The sequence below is a fragment of the Artemia sp. Qi Xiang Cuo genome, chromosome 21 (genome assembly GCF_049724085.1).
Source record: "Artemia sp. Qi Xiang Cuo chromosome 21, ASM4972408v1, whole genome shotgun sequence".
Classification (NCBI taxonomy): domain Eukaryota; kingdom Metazoa; phylum Arthropoda; class Branchiopoda; order Anostraca; family Artemiidae; genus Artemia; species Artemia sp. Qi Xiang Cuo.
The window spans coordinates 26,811,532-26,830,287 of record NC_142814.1 but is presented as its reverse complement, the minus strand read 5'-3'; the positions used below and the strand labels follow the sequence as shown (position 1 = coordinate 26,830,287).

The 18,756-nt window shown below is 35.0% G+C and overlaps 1 protein-coding gene across 1 annotated transcript in view; it reads right to left on the bottom strand.

The window, feature by feature from the left end:
- Nucleotides 1-818: 818 nt before the first annotated feature.
- Chd1 (chromodomain-helicase-DNA-binding protein 1) overlaps nucleotides 819-18,756 on the bottom strand; it is an 82,073-nt gene continuing 64,135 nt past the window's right edge. The window contains exons 21-23 of the mRNA XM_089107179.1: nucleotides 17,264-17,542; nucleotides 8,482-8,628; nucleotides 819-3,752 (exon numbers count right to left, since the gene is read on the bottom strand). Coding sequence (XP_088963305.1) covers nucleotides 3,500-3,752; nucleotides 8,482-8,628; nucleotides 17,264-17,542 — 679 coding nt within the window. The 3' untranslated portion in view covers nucleotides 819-3,499. The remainder of the gene's footprint in view (nucleotides 3,753-8,481; nucleotides 8,629-17,263; nucleotides 17,543-18,756) is intronic.

Genomic DNA, 18,756 nt, shown 5'->3' with positions numbered 1-18,756 from the left:
TGTGTAACGAAATATTTCTTTTTATTCTCACCTATTTCCCAAAATGCGCCGCAAGATAAGCACTTCCCATCAGTGACGAAGCCAGGGAGGCGTCTGAGGTAATCCCCCCCCCCTAAGGAGCGTAAGCAGAGTGTGACTATTTTACCCATCCCTTTCTTCTAAACGTCAATACATGAATAATTTACTCCATTTTGTCAGGTATTTTGTTAATTTTTTCCGTAATGTAGAGGACAGGTTTTTCATAAATGAGGGTAAGCCAATATTAAGGGGGAAGGTATATTTCTAATACCATAATATTCATAAATTCATTGCTGTGAACTAAGTACAGAGTTCTGTCAAACAACCATTTGACACATAAATTCTTTCTAATCTGTTTCAGTGAACGCAACATGATCACCTTTTTAAGCTCTATATTGGTGCCTGTCAAAATGCCTAGGTCAAAAAAACTTCTTGGCTTTATTTCCTTCAATTCCCTTGTTTGTTGTTGTTGCCTCACCCGCAACTTTGTCTTTGCAGTCGATCTTTTGTTTATATAACTGAAGTGTATTCCCGTATTTTGCCTGGTCATTTTGGATTTTCCAAATTTCAGTTTTTTAGATAAAGTTTCTGTTCCGAGAAAAAAAGAAGATATAAACAAAATATGTCTGAAAGTTTATGGAAAAAAATCATGTAGATCCTCGCGACAACTAAACTGGATCTTTTCAAACCTTCTCCAGAACAATTTTAAAAATTTAATCTTTAAAGAAAACATAAAAATTAAAGAAGAAAAATAAAATCTAATCGTTTAATCAAAATGTAAAAAGAAAATGGCTTTGAAAATTAAGAATACTTTAATATATACTATACGTATATTTACAACAGGGTATAATATTGTCAGCATATACATAACATGGGTATAAATACTTTTCATATAATTTGAAGCCTAAGAAATTCGTAGAAAGCATAATTTACGGAGCCACATAAAGGTTGTGGCATCAACGGTAACTTTGAAATAACCAGACGCTTGTTATAAAATAACTAGACTTTACAATAATATATCACATCACGAAAATATTCCACTTTGCACGATTTCTTCTATAGTTTTTAGCATTACTAAATCTAAGCATTTTAGGCACGGTAACTATTTATCATCAGCTTCGGGGTATTTGCGTTGCTTATTAATCCCCAGCTCTCTGGCGCAATAATTGTTTTTCATACCCAAAAAGGGTTGGTAGCTAGAAAGATCGACATAAAAAGGATTCTCAATATTGTCTCATCAACTAAGCTTTGGGACTTGACTTCATCTATTCGAATATAAAAAATTTCGGTGATAAATAAAACTTTTTGATTACCAAGTTCCAGATTAAGAAAAATAGGAGAATTAAATCGAAATTTGTGGTTCTTTTTATTTAAACTATTTTTTACCCCACTAACTCTAGGAAAAAGGAGGCGCCATAGATGTATCTAATATTATTTATACCGATTTCACTTGACTACTCTTCTACACTGATGTTCAGTCAGCTGTGGCCAATGTTGTTTATTACAAATGCCAAATTACAAATTGCTCTCAAAAGGGTCACCACGAAATTAAATCTACAACTTAAAAAAAAGTGTCTAGTTGAGGCAAAGGAAAATCTTAGTGGAAGATTCAAAATGTTTCTTCGACGCGACTAAAGATACGGTAATCTGGCTCCCTAAAACTTGACTAGATAAAGTAAAACTTGAAACCTGAATTGCTTTGATAAGTAACGATTTCGGACGCTGAAAATGCACCCCCAAGGAACCAAAAGCTTCAAGGAGTTTATGCAATTGGTTGAAATATAATTGGCTAAAAACTCTGTTGTTTGAAAATGATCAGATTTTAGATTTTATCATAAGGATTTCAGATTTTATCATAGTAAAAATGTACTCAAAATTACCCGTATGAATAATTAGAATTACTTTTCTCTAAAAATGTCATGGATTGTTAATTGTATGAATGTGCAAAGCTTGATTTTAATATAAAAGTAATCCTCAGGGGGGGGGGGAGGTAGAAACAGGGAAATATACACTAATCTAGGATAAAGTAATAAAACCATAAAATCTTGACAATCCCAAGGTAACCTAACGCAGAAGTCTTAAACTCTGCGGAATGAAGGATTGCTTACCAGCAAATACGACATAACATATGACGATTTTTTAATACTAGGACACAAGATGTGGATTTAAAACTAAAAACCATAGAAGAATTAGTAAACACTAAATATTGATTTTGTAACACTGAACTTTAATCAGGAACTTTTGGCGACGTAATTTTCTATTGCGCCTTTTTTTCTGTTTCTACAGAATTTTGTTTATTTCTATAGAAGTTTTTTCTATTCTATCTAATCAAAATTTTGTGGTTACTCAGTCAGACAATAAATTCTACTGCAAATAGAATCTATAGCCTAACAGTTAGCATTGTAAACAAGACATTAAAAAAAAAAAACAATAGAATAAAGTTCGTACGACAAATGTATTACCAACAAACAGATAGTGAAAAGGGCAAACGAAAATCCAGAAAAGAGAAATACGAGAATAAGATAAGGCAATCGCAAAACTATGCGTATTAAAACTGTTATTCATACCTGAAAACAGTTGTATCGCAATAATTGTCCTATTTTGAAAACATTTCCGGTTACTTCGAGTTAATATTAGAAACAACTCTTCTTATTACAAGACAAACTTAATCATCAGTTTTGAGGAGGCCGCCTATTCGAAGCTTACAACATCATTTTTGGACACCTTCAGAGCTTTACAAATATACAAATCCTAATGACCCCTAGTCAGGAATGACCCCTAGTCAGGGGTTATTCCGCTTTAGTAAACACAGATACAACTGGATTAACATTACAACTTATCAACGAACCACAAACCGACGAAAATAAAATTATGACTTAAATCATAAAATTGGATAATTCGGATAATCAAAGATTCTTAACCAAGTTATTATAGCAGTTGGAAGCTTTGCAGATATACAATTCGCAAACTCACATCCTAATACGCTTACAGATGAATTATGTTGTACCGCTTAAATGTAAAACCGATTAATGATAATATATTAATAAGAACAATAGCTTACATAACAAAAATATGCTTCTGATCCAAATAATTAAACATAAATGCTATAATAAAAACCTTTATAACAAACACTGTCTTTCTAACTATTGAAAGATTTGCAGGAATACTAAACCGTGACTTAGCATCACAATTTACTTCATTTCCTCGTGTATAAATAAATGAATTCCAATAGTCTAAGTATTCGAACCAAGGAAGAGAAACACTGATAGAACGAAGCTTTTCATCACGAAAGACATGCTTCTCACTAGATTCATCAAATATGAGAGAGATCTGTTTAGTTGAAATTATACAACCGATGTGTTATGATCCCTTATAGGCTTTACAAATATACAATTTTCACTTTACAGCCAAAATGACGTAACAAACGCGACTTAAAAAATATAAATAAACTGTTTTACGTCAACATCTCTATTCACCATCACTATGATTGATGATTCCCCCGATTTCGGTCAAAGTCTCGCCTATGCTCCCTCTCTTTCTGCCAGTGCTGGTTTTCATAAGGCGGATAGGGTTGGTGATATCCTGAGCCTGGAGGTGGGGGCTGCGACCCATATCCATAATGTTGATTAGAATATGGATAACGACTTCTTTTATCTTGATTTCCTCTGTAGTCCCGGTTATAACCCCCTCCCCAGCCATGTTGTCTGTAGCCTTGGTCGCCCTTGTTTCCATACCTAGAAATGTATAATATTTGAAACCTACAAACCTTAATATAAGAACTAAAAAAAAAACTTTTGCGCAAGCACACAATGATCTGCGTAGCGCAAGTACCGATCTCTTGATTCTTTTCCTTTGTCCGGGAATGTCATCCATGTTTGGGGACAAATCATTCGAGGCTTCCCGTGTTTTTCCCACAGATTTCTCCAGGTACCCATTTCAAGCTGGGTCAACTCTGGCCGAGCTTAAAGTGTCACATCGCCGACCCACGTTCCAAATAAAACGATGAGCAACACTAGGACTCGAACCCTTTTAATTACGGACGCAGGATTGCAAATTCAGCGCGCCAACCACTCAGCTAGTACGGACATAGAACCAGTGAAAATGGGCCCTATTTCGAACATGAGACTTTTTACCAGCCTTTGCTTTTTTCTTTATTGATAAATACTTTAGCCAACTGTTATGCTTAAACGAACATACAAGAATAGAAAACGAACTTGCAGCACCTATTTCTGAAAGAGTGGTCTAATTAGGCGGATTTTTGAAACCTGAAAATAGCCAATGTGAAACTCTCAACATTATAAATTTAGAGATATTGTGAGACACTTTCAATAGGAGTAAAGCTAAGTAAAAGCTAAGCATGTAAAGTAGGGAAAGCTGAAAATCTTAACAAGAGTCTTGGGACAAAACCGAGATTATCAGCAAGCGTTCGATTCAGCTGATAGAAGAGCTTTAGCAAAGGTCTTATCCGTGCATGGTATACCAGACGAATACATTAAAGTGATTAGTCTTATGTACGAGAATAACACTGCTTCGGTTAAGGTAGGAAATGAGGTTAGTAGCTGGTTTCGTATTAAATCAGGAGTTAAGTAGGGCTGTGTTCTATCCCCATTTATCTGGATCATTTTGATGGACTTCATCTTATGAATGAACTTTTAGAGGTTTTGCGAGTTCATGGTGCTAGAATAGGTTTGAAAATTAATGTTAAGAAAACTAAATCGCTAAAGCTAGGAATAAGTGAAGATGAAAAGGTGACGTTTGGTAACGTAAAGGTCGATCAAGTGGATAGCTTCACTTACCTTTGCAATATCATTTGTAGAGACGATGGGTGCCGTGAAAATGCTAAAAGTAGAATAGCCAATGCTCAGGGTATTTTTTCAGAGTTGAAAAAAGTTTGGAAGAATAGGAAATTAGGTCTATGAATCAAGAATAGAATATTGGAAGCTACAGTGATGACACTGGTCAAATATAGTTCTGAAGCATGGAGGCTCCAAAAAATGGAGGAAGATTTTCTAGATGATTTCCAGAGAAATTGCCCACGTATTGTTTGGGGCACCCAACTGACTGACCGCATTTCAAACATTACGCTGTACGAAAAGTGAGCTTCTGTCCTGCTTTCTATGCCTGTAATGAGAAAAGGATTGAGATGGCGAGGGCATATTCTGCAGATGGAGGATGACAGATTGCCAACTATTGTCCTTTTCGGTCAACCGTCTAGGGCTAAACAAAAAGCAGGTCGTCCTCGATTGGTGTGGGAGGTTTGTCGTAAAGAAAGATTTAAGAGAAATGGGAACTTCCTAGGAGGGTGTAAAGACAGAGGCTTTGAATAGATTCGGATGGAGGAGAAGCGCGTGTAGCTGTGTTGGCTTCGGGCGGCTTGGTGCTAAGATGAGTTGTTAGTAGTAATAGTAGCATTTATTTGCAAATTGATAATGTTACATATGCCTCTCTCCTTTGACAAATCCCATAAAAAACACTAATGAATGGAGAAACTTATTAATAGTTTTTGCTAAACTTGCAAACTCTAGGACAAAAAGTTTATATTATTAAATTTACTCGAATTTGGATTTTATTTCAACATATGCGTGCCTCTCTGGTCAAAATTTTAAAGGAAGCAACAATAGGATGTTTTCGAAACTGGAACATTCCTAGACAAAAAAGAAAATATTAAAGAGAAAAGTTTGCTGGTTCAAAAGAAAAGCTACAAGGAATTAAAAATGCCGTTATTGATTACATAAGCTATTACTTATGGAACGCAAGCAATAAAAGTAATAATTAACTTTACAAATACAGGACTATTCCTCCCTAATCACAAGGGAATTTCATTTCTGCCAAGAAAGGTCCAAAGAATACCTTTCCAAGCAATGCACAACATCGTGTCTATAATTATCTTCAGTTAAAACGCAATCTGTTTTTCTCTTCAGTTTAAATGCTCTATTTTTAGAAATTTCAAAATCATGACCTTTGTGCGTATTGTTATAACTAAAACCATAATTATCCAGTCTCATGTGAACCCATTTGACTTCACATTGTTCGATAAAGGTTAAGAATATTTCTCATTGTAAATTGTCAAAACGATTCATTTCTCTTTTTCATTGGCGTGCCAAGAAAGACAATTTCAATTAAGTTTTAGATTGCAATCGAGTTTAGAAGAGAATGGATCTAACGGGATTTTAGCATTGTCTTGATTTGTCGGACTTGGTGATTTAAATATTTTAAAATTGGGCCCGCGTAGAACGGCTACCACTTGGTATAAAGCTACTCCGTCAGCATTACTCGTCCAAAGGTAAAATTTTTTTTACCCATGGTAAAAAATATTACGGTATTTTCTTAGGGCGGTCACAACTAGGTAAAAAAACCTTTAAGGCACACATATTCAATCAGAAACATTAAAGAATGTGCTAAGTGGAGGAAGTGATCTATTGAGCAATTAATTTATTGATTAATTAATGCCAGAGAAAAAGGGTCTAAACGGGCAATAGCTAACGTGAGATGTCATTGCTGTTTCTTCCTTAAAAAAACTCAAATTTTCCTATCAGTTTCCCACTCTTTGATACTGCAGTAATTTTTTCTTTTGTTTCAAACCAGAGAATCTACGAATATAACACATTTTTTCTTTTCACGTTCACAGGAAGTATCTTCCTGTATTAACACTCACGCAAAACCCTCCCCCCAAGGTTGGACTTGTATATATCTATACATACATAGGATGGAACCCTGTGGTGGCAAAGTAGATTGAGGCTTCGCACTATAGGACCAAGGGTTCGATTCCAGCTGCCACAAGGTTGGGTGACAGGCTGGCTATCTGTCACTGTAAAAAGGCCCAGCAGCTGGAATGTCGATTTGACCCTTTAAGCGCCAAGTATGGCTCTAGATGAAAATGGTAGATTTTTTTTTTCTTTTTTTTTAAATCAGAATAAACTATTTGATTTATCCTAGTTAGCACTTTACAGTCTACATATATATATTATATTCCCTGGAAGGGAATATAATATATATATATATTCCCTGGGAGGGGAGGGAGACCTCGCTCTGGCTTATTACCCGATTGATCAGAAAACGCCTGCTAAAATTGCTAAAAATTGCGATTGCTAAAATGCCTCATCCTTTTTTTCCCCTGCGATTTTTCGCTTATTTTGCTCGTATTGAATTGACCAAAAAAAAAAAAAAATAATATTCCAGATGAGGAAAAAGAGATTATAGTTTGAAAAGACTTGATGATCATATATATATATATATATATATATATATATATATATATATATATATATATATATATATATATATATATATATATATATATATATATATATACATATATATATATATATATATATATATATATATATATATATATACATATATATATATATATATATATATATATATATATATATATATATATATATATATATATATATATATATATATATATATATATATATGATCATCAAGTCTTTTCAAACTATAATCTCTTTTTCCTCATCTGGAATATTATTATTTTTTTTTTTTGGTCAATTAAATACGAGCAAAATAAGCGAAAAATCGCAGGGGAAAAAAAGGATGAGGCATTTTAGCAATCGCAATTTTTAGCAATTTTAGCAGGCGTTTTCTGATCAATCGGGTAATAAGCCAGAGCGAGGTCTCCCTCCCCTCCCAGGGAACACATACCTAAACAGCCTAAACTTCCTCACATAATCTTTTCAAATCAACTGCCCTCTTCATTTTACATTTATGCCTTTCTAAGGGCTCAAATTTTTCCGATTATTATTTTTCGAACATTTAGTAGTTTTGAAAAATAAAACACAGCAAATATTGAAATACTGAAGTACAGGTGTTGAACATATTGAAAAATATTGAACAATATTGAAAAATATTGAACATTAGAAAAGTACAATGAATTTCATAGTGTCTCACAAATTTTATTGGACTTTTTTGGGAGAGGAGGACGGAGGGCAGGGTCACTCATACTAAAAATTGAACAAATTTAAAATTAACATTTGGCTAAGCTAATAGCTGGTACCAGACATATAAGCGGAGGAGGAGCTTCGGGTTGACTCCACCCAAATCCCCTTACTTTTCCCGAGTTTCCATATAATTTATATATGTCCCCATACCCGAACAAAAAAGTTCATCCATGTTTTTATTCGTGCATCATATCGCACAATGAGGGCTATAAATAACTATGACATCAACCCTAACAAAATATTTCTTCGTGAATAGTTTTTAATGTTGATGTTGCTTTAAACTCTAAACCCTCAAAGAAAAAAAAGTATCATATATATATATATATATATATATATATATATATATATATATATATATATATATATATATATATATATATATATATATATATATATATATATATATATATATATATATATATATATATATATATATATATATATATATATATATATATATATATATATATATATATATATATATATGTAAAATAAATACCTATCATGGTTGTAGTCCCTCTGGTTTCCATGTTCTCTCCACATTCCTTCATGTCTATTGTAGTTACCTTTATCTCTTGATTTGTCTCTATATTCTCTATCGCTTCCTGGGTTCGAATCTTCTGTATCATACCGTCGTATCTCTTCTCTAAAATGATACAAAATTTAACTACTATTCACATCGATTCATTACGTTCAGACCCCTAGTTATAATAAAAAAAATAATGAAAAAAAAGGAAAATTAAGGAAATGAAAAAAAGAAAATTAAGAAAAGAAAAAAGTTAAACTATAAACCAACAGAGAAAATAGAAATATATTTTCGTATATTGTCACATATGGGGCATACTTAATAAATTTTCGTACCTGCAAAATTAAATTCCTGGATATGTACCCTATCCAAACTAAAAAATTCAAGTAACCGAAACTCTAATATCAGTGCATACATCGACATAATCAGCTTGTTATGCTGATTCCAAATATATTAGATTCGTCAAGTTTGGTGTTACCCATCAAAAGTTAAGAGGCTGAGAAAATTTACTTTATTTTTGAAATTGGGGGGCAAACACTCCCTAAAATTCAAGGAATCTTAATGAAAATCACGCCATCATACTCAGCGTACCAGAGAGCCCTACTATAGAAGTTTAAAGTTTCTATATACAAAAATGCGGAATTTTGCTATTTTTGCCAGAAGACAGATCACGGATGCGTGTTTATTTTTATTATTTATTTCCAGGGGTGATCGTATTGACATAAGGGCCCTAGAAGATTGGGAGAGGGTGTATTTGAAAGGAAATTATAATTTCTAATGGCCTTTTTAAGTGACAAAAAAATAGTGGAGGGCAACTGGGCCCCTCCCACTTTTCCCCAAATTTATCTTATCAAAATTTTGAGATAGCGATTCTGTTCAGTACAGTTGAAAGACCAAATAACTATATCTTTAGGTGTAAAATGACCCCCCACAGTCCGTGGGAAGAGCCTAGTAAGTTATGAAATTTGCCCATTATTTACGTACAGTATTTGTTATTGGGAAGTATACAGACGTTTTTCGGGGTGGGGGGTTGCTTGGGGCGGATTTCTATGGGGAGAATCTTCCTTGGGAAGGGAAATTTCGGTGGGTAAATTTTCGAGGGGAAATTTTGCACTGGGGGGATTTGACAGAATTACTATACGAAATTCTTTTTAATAGTCTTATTTTCTCTTTGCCAAATTTTTCATGTCGAGATGTTTCGAGAGAATTATCTAGGGCTATTTTCTGCGTGTTTTGATTTCCAGGAAATAATTTCCACAGCAGGGGGCATTTCTGGAATCATCGAGAAACCGATTAGAGATTACAGTCTTATTCAAGTGAAAGAATGCTAAGGAGAATTTTTCGGGTTGAATCGTCCGCAAGTAATTTTACGGGGAGGATTTTCAGCGAGGATGGAACTTTCTGGAGGGAATTTAACGAGAGGAGGGGGGGGGGGGTACACATTACGTTGGATGAAATTTTCACGGATTTTTCCGTGAAGGGGGGGGGGTATATTTCACAGAGGGTGAGCCAGATTTACCAGCATTATTTGAAAAACAATCAGAAATTAAACAAAAAAACATGTTTTTTTTATCTGAAAGTAAGGAGCAACATTAAAATTCAAAATGAACAGAAATTATTTTGTATATGAAGGGTTGTCCACTCCTCAATTACGCTAAGTTTGCCCCCTTCTCTTTACGCTAAAGTTTGACTGTTTATCCCAATTTTTTAACAGCGGCTACTGAAATACGGGGCCCTTTAATTACAATAGTAAGCGTCTTTAAAAGTGCTAACATATTTAGTGTAAAAAGCCAAGTATTGAGGAAGGGGCAACCCTTCATATACGGAATAACTCTGCCAAAATTAATATGCAAATTTTGTTTTAATTTTTCAGGTACGGTGAGTCAAACTGGAATCAGCATTAGTTGAAAAACGTTCAGAAATTAATAAATAGAAAAACAAGTCTTTAACTGAAACTAAGGAGCGACGTTAAAACTTAAAACGAACAGAAATTATTTCGTATATGAAGGTGGCTATCCCCTACTCAACGCCTCGCTCTTTACGCTAAAGTTTGACTCTTTGTCACAACTCTACTTTTTGAAACAATAAAAACTTTAGCGTAAACAGCAAGGCATTGAGGAGGGGACAGCCCCTTTCATATACGGAATAATTTCTGTTCCTTTTAAGTTTTAATGTCGCTCCTTACTTTCAGTCAAAGAAACTTGTTTTTTTTATTTAGTTTTAACTTAAGTTTCAATATATACGTTTTAAAATAGTTTTACAAATGTGTTCCCCACCACGATCTAATTTTTTCTCCTTTAGATTAAAAAATGTGCAATTTAGTTTTAATTTCGTTTTCTTTCCTTAAACAAAAAAATAGTGATCTGAGAAATTCTAACTTAGATTATAAGCATAAAGAGGAATAGCAAAGATGAAACGAAGAGGATCAGACGAAAAAAAACAAAAAAAAACAAAAACAAGACAAAACAAAACAGAGAATAAGCAAAAGAATGTTGAGAAAAGAAATGCTCGTTTCAAAATAGAAAAAAATAGGATAAATGAAACTAGAAAAACGGAAAAACAACAACATCAAGTTGAAAAACAGAATTCAAGGTATACCTTACTAAAGGCGAAATACGGAATAAGCAAAGTAATGTTGACTAAAGAAATGTTATATTTCAAAAATATAAAGAAAAAATAGGATAGATGAAACAAGAAAAGCGGAAGAAGACAACGTCAAGTTGAAAAACAGAATTCAAAGTATATCTTACGAAACACGAAATATCCACTACTACAATTACTACTAACAACTCACCACCTCCATCCCAATCTATTCAAAGCTTCCCTCTTTACACCCTCCCAGGAGGTTTCCATTTTCTTTAAATCCTTCTTTATGACATCCTAGCACCCCATCCGCGGACGACCTGCTTTCAATTTGGCGTCTAGGCCAACCTTCCGTTTAGGTTGGCCGAAAAGAACAATCTTCGGCAACCTGTCATTCTTCATCCAAAAAACATGCCCTAGTCATCTCAAACTTTCTCTCATTATAGCCCTAGAAAGCGGGATTGAACCACACTTTTCGTACAGCCTAGTGTTTGAAGTACTGTCAGTCAGCCGGGTACCCAGAACAATCCGTAGACAATTTCTCTGGAAAACATCTAGCAAATCTTCATCCGCTTTCCACGGCGCCCATGCTTCAGAGCCATATCTGACCACTGTCATCACTGTAGCTTCCAAAATTCTAATATTGGTTTGCAGACTTATCTTCCTATTCTACCAAACTTTTTTTTTAACTGTGAAAAAAAAAACACCCTGAGCCTTGGCTACTCTATTTTTAACTTCTTCACTGATCCCACCGCTTTTACTTTTAATACTACCAAGGTAAGTGAAGCTGTCCACCTGATCAATCTTTTCGTTCGGAAAAGTCCGGATTGACTACTCCCTCTTAATTTATTAACATGCCAGTACAATGTTTTACAATTATGCCGTCTAGCTGCATCTTCCAGATTCTCAGCAATTTTATCCATGATTTATCCATGATTTGCACTTCAAACCTCCTTAGTTCATATTTTAATGCTTTCTCCACTTTCTTTACATTCCTTTTGTTTTCATATGATCTATCACTCAGATCAATCTTGTACAGACCCCTTCTCCTGTCTATTAAACATAAAGCCTTTTCAATAATATTCCTAGATACACTCCTAACTTCTTCCCTAAGACACCATCAGCAACATCACAAATTGCTGTCCTAAAATTACTCCATCCATCTTTCAAATTGTCAAATTTTAAACTCTTCAGTTTAGTATTCAACTGTTCCTGGAAATTGTTTCTCAAATTTTCATCCTGGAGTCTGTCAACATCATAATTTCCCGGGAGGTAGTTACCCTTTCGAAATTCCAGTTGTAAATTAACCCTAGACACTACTAGATGGTGATCTCTACTTTTAACATCAATAAAAGCACTCCTGTTTACCCTAGTATTTTGTACTGATCCTACCAGTCTTCGGTTTACAATAACATGATCAATAAGGTTTGCTGTTTCACCATCACGTGAATACCATGTTGACTGCCTTACACACAAGATCCTCATTGGTAAACTTTCTCATCATGGTGTGCGTGGGGAACCTTTGTCTTGGTTCTCTGCATATCTCACTGACAGATCTATCGCCATTGAAGACACAGACCAGTAAGTTCCAATTGAATGCGGTGTACCCCAAGGTTCTATTCTTGAGCCAACCCTCTTCCTGATCTATGTGAACGACCTCTATCGACTTCTTAACACCCCAATTACCAATGTGTGCTGTGGATTGTGTCATAAATGTTACTCTCAGACTATGTCGGCGTCCACATCTGATAATCGAGAAGAACTGGCAGCATTTGCAGATGACACTACTCTAGGTGCTGCGGCTCCGGATGAGTCATCCCTTATCTAAAGCTTCAAGCAATGACTGAGAAGATACTCAATTGGTTTGACATAAATCAACTAGCTTTAAATGTAAAAAAGTCGTACCTTCTTATTTTTCCCGTACAGGTGTGAGCTGCCCCACAATTACTGAGCTTCCTACACAAAGATGCTCCAAAAGTCGTCCCCCGGATCGATATGTGCGATTCCTGGGAGTTCTTTTGGAGGGAAATCTAACGTTTAAGTGGAACGTTTAAGTAATAAGAGTGAAAATTTCCCGTGGACTTGGAATCATCCGTGAATTAAAGCGTTTATTTCCTTTTTGTATACTCCGTCTTTTATATTTCTCTCCCATTTTCCCTTCTATGTGTTAGTGTTCGTCTGTCTGGATGTCTACATTTCCTTCTGTACTTGCTCCTGTTCATGTTCTTCATGAGAAAGCGGTAAGAGCTCTCCGACTACACACACTCCTGTTGATCTCCTTAAGATTAAAGATATTTATGTTATATCTCTATCTTCTTTGGCATAGTATCAATTCTTCCACGGAGGTCTCCCATGTTGTTTTCTGGACTACTTAAACTAGTAGGGGAAGTAAATTTGTATACAGTTCGAAACTGGGAGAATGTGATAATTCTGGCTACTCCTTCGGTTCGGTCAGACTTTGGTCTGTTCGTGACTGTGGGACGTGCTTGGAACTTGGTTCCTGCTAGGATTCGTCAGTCACGAAAACTTAGCTGCTTTAAGAGACATATGAAACGTTTCTTATTAAAGGTAAATATTAAATAATTTTTGGTTGTTTTATGGTTTCATTTTTTTTTTTTGGGGGGGGGGGGGGTAGTTGCTTTGTTGGCGTTGGATCCCCGATGATGTACAGAATTTTAATTTGTTATTTATTGTCGGGTGAAAGGAGGGTCGCTGTTTCGTGTGGACTGTCGGTGAGTTGACTTCTTTTCCTTATAGATTTATAAATTAGACATTGTTTAGTATTGTTTATGCCAAGTTTTAATATTAGTCATTTATTCTATGTCGTTTCCCAAATAACGGACCATTGAGCCCTTTGGGATCTTGTTTTTGTTATTGTTATTATGAAAATAAATGGAACTTGACTTAAACTTATGGGTCATTTATGACCAAACACCGTATTGGTTATAACTAGATTGTTAGAACTAGAAGTCTGTAGCCATTACTATTTTCTTTTCCTACATCAAATTTACCTAGGCTAGGATACCATATTTCCCTATTTCTACCGACCTGGGCGTTAAAATCTTCTAATAAAAAGACCACATTTCTATCTGGTACCCTGTCTATTTGCTGATACCCTGAACTTTTTAGTCACAAAATGAGCGATTAGTATTCTATTATTAATACCTTCCCAGCCTAAACAAGACTTAGCAGCTTCTTTATTCATCATGAGCCCTGCTCCCTCTATGTACCCCATCTTTCCTGCCTGAGTAAATAAATTCTATTTCACCTAATTTCATGTTTCCTACCCCTTGGATATGAGTTTCTAAAATTCCTAATACATCCAGTTCAAATCGCCGGAATTTTTCAGTCAAAATGTCGATACTATAGTCACTTTTTAACGTCGTAGCATTCCAAGTTTCAATTTTCATATTCTTTAAATCATTGAAATTATTTTGGCCTCAGGAAAAGCAATGGTCCCGGATACCAGTGCAGGACGGGACCAACATATCTTCCTAAGTCTACACCGAAGCGCTTAAGCCGGCTTGGAACCGGACAGCAAGAAGTTCCTTGGACCTCAACAATGAATGGAGGCTTTGTGCAATCCTGGGCCCATCTTGGTCACAACATGGTTTTCAGCACTTGGCGATGTTCTTCTATCAAACAAAAGTCGAAATCCTGCACAGACAGTATCAAGCTTATTACCTCCAACTCATTATATATTCATGCCTAAAGAATATTATGCTACAATGGCGGGGGGGGGGGGGCAACCCACTGTAAATAAATTAGCTAGGAAGAGGTTTTTCAGCCCGAGACCGTCCACCAAAAAAGAACCAAGTCGAGAAGAATTATCCATTAATCAGAATTCTGTGTAAATGCTATGTCGTTTACTAGGCTATAATTTCCTTGAGGGGTACCACTTCTCAAGTGGGGATAGAGTTAACCGCAAAGTCCCCAGTCTTACTGGTACCCCGAAAAGGTCGGGGCAGTCCTTTGCAGAGGTCGTTGTCCATAAATTTGGGTCTTACACCCTGCTTCAGTTGTCCTCCTATAGAGGATCCTCCCACAATGGTGTTCTGCATCACCATACAATTTAACCCATTACTGGGAGAAGGTTTGTAACTCACGGGAAGTGTGTATATATCTGTAGGGTGTTCCCCTATCGCCACCTGGGGACAGGCTAAGTGACCTGGGGAAGGCCCCTACCTATCAGTCTAGTTGGATAATATAAGAAAAGCTAGGACAAAGTATTATCTACCTAGTTAGATGTTCATGCTGCACCTAAGGGATATAATTGTCTAGCTAGAGACTATTATTTGTCTAGCATATTACCACCAAACTACTTAAATATTTTATTTATCTGCCTAGTTAGATAATATAAGAAAAGCTGGGACATTTTGCATGAGATTAATTCTCAGAGCACTTTCAAATAAGATATATGACAACTTGCCAGGCAAATGAATAGAATAATAAATCAAAGCAAAATCGGGAGTAGATTCGGTTCATCGTTCTTGTGAAAGAAAATGATACGTTTCCTGATCATTATTCTCGTACGTAGTGCATAGAAGGGATGTAGGAGAGGTATTTTTCCAAGATTAGTCACCCAGCATAACCTAGGCCTAAAACGAAATTTCTCAGTGCATTAGATTCCGCACTGATTTTGGGGCCATCTTCTAGGGGCAAATGTATGCGCACTTGCCTTTAAGGGCGAAATGTATACTTTGCCCTTGAAGGCAAGTTGGTAATTTAATTACATAAAATAGAAAACATTTGCCTTAAACATTTTCACTTTAAGGACAAAATATATACTTATCGATAATCTTATTATAGGCAGTAGAAACAAACACACTAATTTTGGGGAGGTCTTCCAATAGCAAATGTATACCCATTTGCCTTCAGAGGCAAATATATACTTATCGACAATCTAATTATAGGCAACAGAAACAAACGCACTGGGTTTTGAAGGCCTTCCATGGGCAAATGTACGCTCATTTGACGTCAAGGTCAAAATATATAATTATCTTTAACCTAATTATATGCAATAGAAATAAACACCAATCTTGGGGAGGTTCCCCAAGGGAAAATGTATACCCATTTGCCTTCAGGGGCAAAATATATACTCATCGATAATCTAATTATAGGCAACAGAAACAAACGCACTGGATTTTGAAGGCCTTCCATGGGCAAATGTATGCTCATTTGCATTCAGGGGCATGATATATACTTATTTTTAACCTAATTATATGCAATAGAAATAAACACACCAATTTTGAGGGAGGCCCCTCAAGGGAAAAATGTATACTCATTTGCCGTCAGGGATAAAATATATACTTATGTTCAACTTAATTACATGCAATAGAAATAGAACACCAATTTTGCGGAGGTCCTCCAAGGGAAAATGTATACCCATTTGTCTTCAGGGGCAAAATATAAACTTATCGATATTCGAATTATTGGCAATAAAAACAAACGCACTGAGTTTTGAAGGCCTTCCAAGGGCAAATGTATGCCCATTTGCCTTCAGGGCAAGATCTTATCTTTAATCTAATTATAGGCAATAGAAACAAGCACCGATTGTGGGGAGGTCTTCCAAGAGCAAATGTATGCTCATTTGCCTTCAGGGGCAAGATATATACTTATCTTTAATCTAATTATAGGCAATAGAAACAAGCACCAATTGTGAGGAGGTCTTCGATGGGCAAATGTATGCTCATTTGCCTTCAGGGGCAAGATATATACTTATCCTTAATCTAATTATAGGCAATAGAAACAAGCACCAATTGTGGGGAGGTCTTCCAAGTGCAAATGTATGCGCATTTGCCTTCAAAGGCAAGATATATACTTATCTTTAATCTAATTATAGGCAATAGAAACAAGCACCAATTGTGAGGAGGTCTTCTATGGGCAAATGTATGCTCATTTGCCTTCAGGGGCAAGATATATACTTATCCTTAATCTAATTATAGGCAATAGAAACAAGCACCAATTGTGGGGAGGTCTTCCAAGGGCAAATGTATGCGCATTTGCCTTCAAAGGCAATATATATACTTATCAGTGATCTAATTATACGAAATAGAAACGAACCCGCTAATTTTTGTGAGGTCTTCCAAGGTCAAATGTGAACCAATTCACCTTCAAGGGCGAAATACATACTTATCGGAAATCCAATTATAGGCAATATAAACCAACTAACCTGTGCTCATTTCCATGATTCTCACTATTAGAACTCCTTTTCTTTGAACCTTCAGACTCCCATCTCCTTGAGCCATTTCCATCCCTTCGCTCTGAATCAGAACTTCTTCGATTTTGTCGTTTTTCATGATCTTTACCTGGCAGAGGACTAGAATTTTCTGACTTGTGACTTAACTTGGATTCTTTCTCGTCATCTCTTCGTTTGACAGCATGACGGTACAGTTTGTAGAGCTTTTTAGCATCGAATTCCGTGAATTTAGATACGAAAAACCATAAGTTGCTAAGGAAGAAAAGAATAATTAATTTTTTATTTATACAGTAAAACCTATAAAAAGGGGAGGGACTAATGTAAGCTCGGAAGCGAGAGTGTAGTATCGAAAGATTCTGACTCAGATGGAACCACCAAAAAAGAAGCTTTTGGAATGTCTGACAACGTTGGTTTTTAATATCTGTGAGAGGGAGGTGAAAACCGCAGATCCTACTCTTGACTGCATCCCTCGCAAGAAAAAAAAAGCGTAGCAAATACGCGGACCTCGGACGCAATAAAAACGTTCAATAAATAGCTAAATTTAGCAATTTTGCAACTTAATAGGATAAAAAAGACGATTTGTTCATATTATTCCTATATCACAACAATAATACATCCTCGCTTATTCTAAGACATTTTTCTTATTCCATCTGTTCCTTTTTAAAGATCTTTCAGGATCTATTTGTCTAATTTTAACTTAATTCAGTTCTTATATCTAATTTTATACTATCTATTTGTCGTTCCTTTTGAGCCTGCCTTGAACCAGCCAATTTTCTCACATTCTACATCAATCAGCAGACTTTCCAGGCGTCAAAACAAGCTACAATCGATTAAGTGCCGTGCCAGCAGATTTGCTACCTCTTTTGTGCCTTATTTCGTTAGTGCATTTAAATGACCCTTTTAAGATTTTCTTTATAATGGAAAGAGGCAAAGTTTACCCTTCCTTTTTTAAAGTTACAATAGCTATTTAAATAACGAATACGAATCAATAACAAACCCCGATAAGCCAAATTCATATTTTCAGATATATATATATATATATATATATATATATATATATATATATATATATATATATATATATATATATATATATATATATATATATATATATATATATATATATATATATATATATATATATATATATATATATATATACTTTTATATATATAATCTTTTATATATAGTATCTTTTATATATATAAAAGAAAAGAAAATAAAAAATAAAAACTGGAAGTACAATTAAAAAGAATAAAAATGTAGCAACATCAAGTAAGACAAATAGAATATGTAACGCACCGAAAAAGAAAAGAAAACAGAAAAAAAAAATTACAGTCACACGAGAACAGTTGGATTAGCAATGTCAAGTATGATAAAACCAACAAGGAATGGAAATAATAACAATTGAAGAAGTGACAATAAACAAAACTAAAAAGGGACAAGGAACCATATTTACTTCAGGA